This window comes from Marmota marmota, unplaced genomic scaffold (assembly GCF_001458135.2).
Source record: "Marmota marmota marmota unplaced genomic scaffold, marMar, whole genome shotgun sequence".
Taxonomy (NCBI): Eukaryota; Metazoa; Chordata; class Mammalia; order Rodentia; family Sciuridae; genus Marmota; species Marmota marmota.
The window spans coordinates 2,555,136-2,564,832 of record NW_025999983.1 but is presented as its reverse complement, the minus strand read 5'-3'; the positions used below and the strand labels follow the sequence as shown (position 1 = coordinate 2,564,832).

Genomic DNA, 9,697 nt, shown 5'->3' with positions numbered 1-9,697 from the left:
ACACTCACTGCTTGTATTTAGTCACAAGTCTGTCTCTTCAGACAAAGCTCTGGCTAGCAGAAAGTACTGGGCAGACCTCATCTCCTTATGTTCTTGCGTACCTGAGCTTGCTTTTCTCTCGGGGACTCCTCTGCAGTATCTGTTCCTGGGTCCCGGCAGCTCCTGTGCTCTTAGATGGGCTTACTTCCACTGCCGCCACTTGGTGGGCTGGCAAATCTTCTGATGGAGGTCTGGAATATCTTCTTGATTCTTCCTCAGTTCGAGCCTGACAGGATGGGATCTTTGAAAGGAAGACAAAAACTCAAAACCACAAACCCTTACATTCACTAATGCTGGAGAAGGAAGCCTGAGGTGGTTTCAGTGGTTATGATAAATTAAGCAGTTGGAATGGCTAAACCTAATGAAACAACCTATGGATCCTAGTGTTGATTCCTTGAACAAAACTCAACTCCACTTTAGGGAACTATGGAAGAATGAGCCCAAGGGAGCCTGTTTGGCACTGTACCTGGTTGAGTCCATCCTGCCATGGCCCCAGATCAGTGTGGCAGGCAGGGAGGTGGGGTGACCTGGTCCTGCTAAATACCAGGTGTTTCACAAATTCTGCACCATGACCATGATACTTCCTCTATAAAAGGTCCTACCTGCTTCACAGGGCTGTGTGAAGCCCAGAAAGAACAGGAACAGTGACGCATGGGCATATACATTCTGAACAGCTGGGACTGTAGCACTTTCCTGAGAAATTGGCCTTCAGACCCTTCACTTCCTCAGGAAATCCTAATAATTTTCAAGGAATTATAGTTTTCACCTATAATGTCTTCTTTTATATTGTTCTGCAGTTCCCTAGCAAATAAAGCAAAATATTTAGTCATTTCATATAACAAATATTTAAATCATTTATTGCCATTTAAGTTACAGCATGCATCTCAATGTACATACTGCATGGAAATACACAGACAGTTTTTCAAACACTGAAGATCAGATTTTAGGTATGTGTTAAGTTGTTGGATATCTTGCAGTCATTAAAGTCAAGAAGTCTGAGTATTTAAATGTGAGTAGTTATAAAATTTTGATCTGTTCAGTTTTTCATTAAGCAAATCCCAACAGATAATATGTGTATGAATACAGATAAAACCATCATTGGAAATTATTAAGTTAATTGCATATTTTGGGCTACTCTATGAAGAGAAAATATTCAATACTTGTAAGGCAGCAGAGAGTTTGTTTAGGGACTCTCAGCTATATCTATAAAAATGGTATGGTTAGTAAAAATAGCATTCCACATTTCCTCCTATTCATGCTGATGGAATCTGTGACTCTGCAGCAGTAGCTGGGGTGCTGTCCTTTCAAGAGCTTGTTCCTTCCATTTCTATGCAGATGCATTTTTAGTCATCCTGGAAATAATCACAAAGAAAAATTCAATGAGAAAACGCTGCTCCAAGTGACTTTAGAAGACAGCTTTCCATATGCTTATTTTAACTTAAGATTTTACAAAAACTGAAATACCTATTTTCATGTTAAATAAGTCAGGTTTTCCCACCTAGACACACTTGCATCCCCACTCCCCACTGCCACTAGCACAAGGTCTTGGTTTCTTTCTCCCCAATTTCTCCAAGCAAAGTAATTCAAATCTGCTTACTCATATCTGATAAGCCGTCCTCCCTGAATGAGCTGGGCTACTTCGTTTGTTGCATGGCATGCAAAGAGAAGCCAGTTTCGAGGCTGCACCTTGTAGGCAAATCTCATGAATGTCAAAGAATAGCAACAGAGGGCTGCAGAAACACCAAAGCAAAAAACATCAATAACTTACCATCTAGATAGCTTAGGGCTGAAGGGACCAGAGACCAATGGGTCCACAGCATTAACTAAAAAAAAAGACACTCTTCTGCTAAAACCCTTGGCAGATCATAAAAGGTACTATAAAAGGTACTGCCTCTAGTAGAAAGCTCATGAAATATTTCACTGTACTGTGGAGGCATTTTTGTTATCACTTAAACATTTTAGGAACATATATGTTAGCAAGAATAAATGGAAACAAATTCTTGACACATTTCTGCCTCTTAGAACTGTTTATAACCCATCATTTGAGAGAACTACTGTTTATGCTTTTAACAATAGTTTTATATTCAAACATCAGGGTTTCAAGTAAACTTGATGACACTCTTCCAAATCAAGTTTACAACATAAATCTGTTGGCTGTGGGGGCTGGGGTTGTGGCTCAGTGGTAGAGTGCTTGCCTTGCATGCATGAGGCACTGGGTTTGATCCTCAGCACCACACAGAAATAAAGATATTGTGTCCACCTAAAAATTAAAAAAAATATATTTAAAAAAATCTGTTAGTTGACTATCAGCAGGATTAAGATGGCATATTTTTCAGCTCGGTATACTAAATCTTAAAGGTGAATGTTAATATTTCTTAAGTATTGAGGCCAAGCCCTTGTCCTGGAGCAGTAGCCTAGGAGGGTTGGAGTGCAGGCAGTGAGCATAGGCCGGGGCCGTGTGAGCCTGAAGTGTGGTGAGCAAGGCCAAGGCGAGCCAGGGCACTTTGGCCTGTGGATGTGTTGACGTATCAACATGCTGTGGCCCAGCACAGGCTGGTAACTAAAAAGAAAATTAAGTGAGGACAGGCCAGAATGAAGACTGCAGAAATGTTTGGGCTCAAGAGTTAACCAATAATGTTGGTACTTTTCTAAAACCTGTTTAGCAGAAATTTGGACAAATAGCATTGATCCAAGAGCTTTGTAAACCCTTAGACTAGCACACTCAAGAGGCAACCTGCTATAGGGTCCCCTCTCATGCTACACCTTTCACTCTTGCCTTCCATTCTCCGTGAACTTCTTTCTTAGGATTTGTGAGACAAAAACCCAGAAGAAATTGGTAGTGAGCTGCTTGGGTCTATTGCAATGCTGGAGAGCATAGTCCACAATTAAGAACTCTAACACATCGCTTGATAATAATGGAAAAGAGTACGGCTTTGTCAACTGTGACCCTCAGAACTGACATTGGCAGGCATCCCCTACTTTAATTAGCTGCAACACTTTAGTGTTGGGCTTTCTTAGCTGCAAAAGCCTGTTAGTTTATGCAGGCCCCCAACCCAACCCCTAGTAGAAATGAAGAAATCTTGGTTTTAAGTACTTCAAATTAATTCTATTTCTTCATCATAGAGAAAAAGATGACACTCTTCAATGTCACCATATTCTTTATGTCACGTTCTACTAATGATTGTAACATCTGATGCTACAAATGTGAAATGTGAGCAACAGCTCTGCTATATGTGAAGTCCTCTGAATCATGACAGTCTGTCTGTGTTCTTACCAAATGTCATTCGTCCACTGATGATCTCTGGAGACTTCTTCATGTCATTGATGGCAGCAATGGGGAGACCCCAGTTGGCTACTGGGCCCCAGAAGTGCTACAAAACATGAGAGAAGAGAGGGAAGAGTTAAGGTAGAGCCATGAACAGGTGCAATCTTCCTCAATCTTCACCTTTATATGCTGCAGGTTCACTGGGTTAATTCATGGGTGGTTATCACTGTGTGATTGTTCAAGGGCTTTCATGTGAGTAGGCAGTTCTCACAAAGGAGCCCAACTCGAGAAAGAATTTGGTTGTTTACTAAGATCCCTACCAATTTTCAGATTCCAACTCAATAATCTGATTGTTCCATTCATTTAAAGAATTTAAAAATGAGACCAACTCTTTACATGGTTCACTCTGGTTATAATTTAAACCTTGCTAGAACTATTCTCCCTAATTGTTTAAATCTATTAAAATTACTTTTTTTCAAGTTTTAATTCAGATATTAACTCTTAAAAACCCTAAATTACGTACTTTTTCTGAAGAAAAAAATTAATAAGGGAAGAAATTGTTTTTTAGCTCATATGAGCTATTCTAAGATCAGAGATCTTCCCCCAGGCCCTAAGAAATTATGACTGGAAAATACTTTTGAAATAGTAGCAAAAACTTAAAGAAATGGACCAACAGTTTTTCTTTCATCCTACAATTACTGCCATTCAAGGTTACCAAAATTAAGTTGCCCATGGTTAATAGCAACCATGCCCAATTTAATTTCTGAGGCTAAAATTTTTTTAAAAGGCCAGTGGCTTTTCTCCATTAAACTGGAACTGTTTTATATAGAATTTAACAATAGTATCTTAAAAGGATCCACACTTTGTTAGTCAAGTGCCCCTTTTAGTTAATTATCAGAACATAAACAGTGAAAGAGTTCCTTGCTGGACTTTTGCCTATCATACACAAATACAGAGGTGGAATAAATTGAGCATCATTAAAATCCAAAAATTCTCTGAGAAGAAGAAACCAAGAGAAATACAAGAATAATGACAATTACATTTTGTGTGATATAAAAATATTTTGAAGTTTATTTAACATGCTGAAATGTAAATCATGAGGCTCATGCTTAAAAGAATCATGTCAAAATTCAGCCAGGACGGTAAAGATTCAGGGTCTAACACACAAGTTATCACCTCTCAAATTGGAATGGTTGGTTACAGAATTTCTGAAATTCTGGAATAGCTAATTAGTCTTCTTGTATTCAAACTGGATAATATCTGAATACGATACTCACTGCTTATGCTTTACTCTCTTGTATTCCAATGAGGGACAGCCATTTTTATTTCCTTTCCCTTCCCCCACCTCTGTAAGGAGAAGTGCTCACTTCTCCCTTACCTATTGACTTCTCTTCTACCTGTCCTTTACTGGGTGTCATTTCATTTTCATTCCATAGTGGCTTTTTCTCCTTTTTGACTAGGACTTTCTCCACTTGGTCTACTGTCATCACTTTTCCATTCAGCCTCTTTTCACCGCCCCCACCTGTATGGCAATCTTATCTCTGTCATGCACACACTCCGAGGGCTATGATGGAGCCTGAAGAGTCTAGGGCTTATCCCTACCCCCAGGTATAAAGGTGCCTTCTTGCACAGCAGTAGCAGGCAATAGGTGGGAGACCATAAGTAGTCCTGGAGGTCTTCTGGCTAACTGGTCACATTAAAAGTTTAAGCGTGGTCAGTGTTAGGCTACATGAGACAGTTCAGCATGCCAAGAACTACATAGACATTCATGACTGAGTCATAAGCATGAGTCACACTTCAAATATATCCCTTAAAAATAGCATAAAAGGTAAAAATCACTTTAACACTAATTTAGTAAAATACCTAGCCTTAGAGAGTTTATAATGCATACTTTCTACATAGAACAAAACTCCATTTCTCTCTTCCTTTTTTGGAGAAACATATTAATATATGCTGCCAGAAATTCATCAATTTCTAGAACAATAAGGAATTTCTTGATTAATATTTGAAAAGATAAAATTAATACATTTTGGACTAAATGGGAAAATAGTTTTACTCCATTATGATTCTTTATTGTGGCTTGCTTCCAACAGAAATAAGCAGCACCATGATCTGCCTCTATGTTTTGAAATCTAGCCCTGGACACCTTCCTGCTGCAGAAGATCCACCACTCGCTGCTGCTCCTTCCCTCTCTCCTCTTTCCTTCTCCCCTTTTCTCTACTCTTCCCCACCCCCTACCCACTTCCCTCAGCGCCAGGCCTGGGGAAGCACCACACACACAGGGCCACCTCAAGTGAAGGACACTGTGTCTGTTGCCCATAACTCTGTTAATGCAGAAAGTCTGCCACAGCCTGGAATGGAGAGAAACGATTTTCTTACCGTACTATTTTGTGAGGAATCATCAAGGTTCAGACAGAAGAGGCATGGAAAAAATAAAAATAAAAAAGATCAGATGGTTACAAAGAGTTGGTTCTGTTAGGTTCAACTCACACATTTTCAAGTTTAGTAACAGGATTCTAGGGTTAGCAACACACATTTTCTTTTTTTTTTTTTTGGTCTTCTCTTTGTGATCAAGTAACATTTCTTAACTTTGACCTATGAAATTATATTTACATTTTATGGAAAATAAGCTTAATCTTTAGAGTGGAGCAGCCAAAAATAAATACAATATAAGTCATAAACACAAACCACACAGGTAACTTAAAATTTTCTATAAGCCACATTACAAAAAATATAAATAAGCTGGCATGGTGGTACATGCCTGTTATCCCAGCAACTCAGGAGGCTGAGGGACAATGATTGCAAGTTCAAAGCCAACCTCAGCAATTTAGAAAAAAAAAAGTTTTTTTAAAATAAAAAGGCCTGGGGATGTGGCTCAGTGGTTTAATCCCTGATATGAAGGAAGGAAGGAAGGAAAGAAAGAAGGACAGAAATTAGTTTTATTAATTTTAACACATAATTAATAAAGTTATGACTTAGATATTTTACATTTTTTTTGTACAAATTCTTTGAAATCTAGTGTGTATTTTACAGTCAATACACATCTCAGTTTGGACTAGCCACATTGCAAGTGCTCAGTATTGGCCTGTGGCTCACAACTGTTAACTGCAGGGGATACACATTTTAAAAACGACAAGTTGGAGAGAGGAACACCTCTGCAGAATTCTATTAACAATGAACTTTCAATTTCTACTCACTATTGCATTATCACCACAATGAAAGCCTCAAGGGGGTGTGTATTTTTGTTTCTACTGAACAACCAAAAGTGGTGCCTGGCGTTTAAAGTATTTGTTGAATGAATGAAGAATGAAAATTTTCAATGATGTTTTCATGGATGTTAAACGTGGTATCTTTAAAAAAATACATTAAAAGTTTTATAGTTGAGCAACTCTGATTTCTAACGTGGCAACTTCTCTCTCAAGCCAAATTCTCAGTTTAGCTATTGAAAGAGTTACTGAAAAAAGACAATAAAATCCTCAATACATGCATTCAAGTCCAAAGAGCTCTCCTGGTTGTTTCATTAGAGGTCACAGAGATTCTAATTTAAACATGAAAATAATTGTTGAGGGTGGCAATATACTTCAAGTAGGTTCCATTAGGAAATGCCTAAAACCATAGAAAGCCTAATAAATTTCACTACCCAAATTACATTTCACAGCAAGTTCAAATTGGGCATGGCACTTTTTGAGAAGGATCAATGATCTTAAGATCGGACAACATAATCTAGGTAGAACAGTCACCTATAGCATTACTCTCCTTAAAATCTCTTTTTTAAGGATCTGAACACAGGCCTTTTTTAAAAATTGTAAATTAGCAAGGACACATTTTTTTTTTCCTTATAAAAATATCTAAGTAGTACTCGAAATGTAAAGTTCTGACTTGGAGACTGCTATATTTGGCTGTGGTTTGGCCCCCACAGGTTTGTGTACTGGGGGCTTGGTCCCCAATACAGCAGTGCTGAGATGGTGGAATCTTTCAGAGGTAAGGCACTGTCCAAGGTGATGAAGTCACTGTCCTCAGAAGGAATTACTATGGGTTCTTCTGGAGTGAGTTCTCAAGAAAGTGGGTTATTATAAAGTGAGGTCACCCCACAAGCTTGACCCCTTCTGCATGCTATCAGTTCCCTTTCTGTTTCTCAGATGAATATTTGTCAAGCACTATGCTGTCACTAAACAGGTACCAAAGCACAAAGGCTAAGTAATTTACCCAAATTCACAAAGCTAGAAAGCAACAGGGATAGCTTCAAAGTCATCACCTGGGTGTAGCAACACCATCATCACATTTAACAAAATTGACAACAATTGGTTAGTATTATTTAACACTGAGATCATATTTAAATTTTCCTGTTGATGCAGTTCAGTGGCAGTATGCTTTCCTAGTTTGCATGAGACCCTGAGTTGGAGGGGAGGAGGGAAGGGGGGAGGGGGAGGAGGAGAGGGGGAGGAGGGGAGGAGGGGGAGGGGCTTTAGTTTAGAAGTTAGAAGAGCTTTAGTTTAGGAAACCTCTATAGCCCTTCAGTAGGCTGTAAGAACAATACAGATCTAGGGAATACAAGGCATGTGTAAGTTATTCATTAAGTAGGAGGAGGAACAGAACAATGTTTTTGGTGGGAACAAAAAAGTTATAATAAAATTTTCTTCTTTATATGCTTTATTCTCCTTTGCTAAGAGAAAGCAGGGCTATAAGCAAGGAGGGTAGGAGAATAAATAGAAATTACTTTCCTCTGATAGGTTCTAGGAAGAAAGTTTTCTCTATGTAGGGGAGAAAAAAGCTAAAATAAAACTTCTGGTCAGTTTTGAAACTTGCCTTCAACTAGTTTGGTGGCCTGATTGTGAAATCCCACTGTACACAAGAATGGCAGGAAAAGCAAGGTCAAAATCATAGAACCTTATACCTCACACTGAAGATTTTAACTTATCCAGACAATAAAACTTTCTGCTCACAAAAAAAAAAAAAAAAAAGGATATATTGCGAGGTGCTATAGCCTATGCCTGTAATCATAGCAGCTCGGGAGGCTGAGATAGGGAAATAGTGAACCAGCCTCAGCTATATCGAGGTGCTAAGCAACTCAGTGAGACCTTATCTCTAAATAAAATACAAAATAGGGCTGTGGTGTGGCTCAGTGGTTGAGCACCCTTGAGTTCAATTCCTGGTACCAAAAAAAGATATATTAAAATGTATAGTAATTTGGAGTTCCCAAGTATTCTCATATATCCCTTAATCAATTAAATTTTCCTGATACCCCAACAACATAGGACATTATCCTGAAGCCCATTTTATGTAACTAAAGTCCATCAGGATCGACTTGCTTGCAATCTCTTCACTAGGAAACCATACTTCTGAATCCTAGTCTAGTGCCCTAGTACTGGTGGCACTTTCCTGGGCACTGCAATTCTTTTCTTTTCCTTATTAGTCAAACTGTAAATTAACTAAAGTAATACTGCAGAACCTATAAATATATTAAAGCTGCATGAGGTTAGTGTTAGAAGAAAAATATCAGACAATATATCAAAGGATTCTACTGAAAACCCTGGCTTTTCAGTAGGAACTCTTCCAATAGAAGAAGATATAATCTGAGAAAAGCAGGGCTATCTCTCCTACTTGAGAATATATTTAGCACATTCTTCCTATGTAACAGAACTGCTAGATGATCATCACATGTGTTTCTATAGTTAAGGTGTAGTAATTTTATTCTTCATTATACAATACAGTGTTATCCCTTAGCTGTTCTCATCAGGAAGGGCGATTATATAAACAGGAGACATTAATAAAAAGTAAGAATGAAATATTAAAGTAAGAATGTAATATTAAAAGTCATAAAGAAACATAATTTCAAGAACTAAGAACATGTCCTGGGATCACCAGTTTGCTCAAAATTTCCGCCATACACCAACAATAAATTGCCATGCTCCACAGTATTTAATTTACCATAATCCTATTTAAGCATAGAAACTTTTATTTTAAGAGTCAGGAGAGAAGCCTCTACTTCCAAATTTACCACATGGCCGACTGATCTATTTTTCTTACCTACTGCTTTGTAAAAATTTAAGTAAAAAGTATTGGTAATAAAGTTCAGTATTTAGAAAACTAATCCTTTTTATTACTAAAATCAGGTTGCCTCTATGCACTACCCTTTAGCTGGTTATAATAGGACATATTTCTCCAAAGCTTTCATAAATTTACTTCTTAACCAAACTGCCATTGAAAGGGGAAAAGGAAGAAAATGCCCACATTTTTCTAGGTTTCTAAAATCACACGCAGATAAGCTGAGACCAGGCTACTGAGCCCGCAGGGTCTGCGAGGCTGTCACACCCCGGGGCTGGGGCAGGCCTCGGGCTGGGGTGCGCCGGGGCCCAGGCTTGCAGCGGACGCCGGCTCCGCACGGCCACCAAG

The 9,697-nt window shown here is 38.5% G+C and overlaps 1 protein-coding gene across 1 annotated transcript; it reads right to left on the bottom strand.

The window, feature by feature from the left end:
• Positions 1–868: 868 nt before the first annotated feature.
• Mpc1 (mitochondrial pyruvate carrier 1) lies at positions 869–3,471 on the bottom strand. The gene is made up of 3 exons (XM_015498603.2): positions 3,314–3,471; positions 1,637–1,769; positions 869–1,391 (listed from the first exon to the last, which is right to left on the bottom strand). Exons 1-3 carry the CDS (start codon positions 3,354–3,356, stop codon positions 1,367–1,369), a joined length of 201 nt encoding a protein of 66 aa, XP_015354089.1. The 5' UTR covers positions 3,357–3,471; the 3' UTR covers positions 869–1,366.
• Between the last annotated feature and the right edge of the window lie 6,226 nt (positions 3,472–9,697).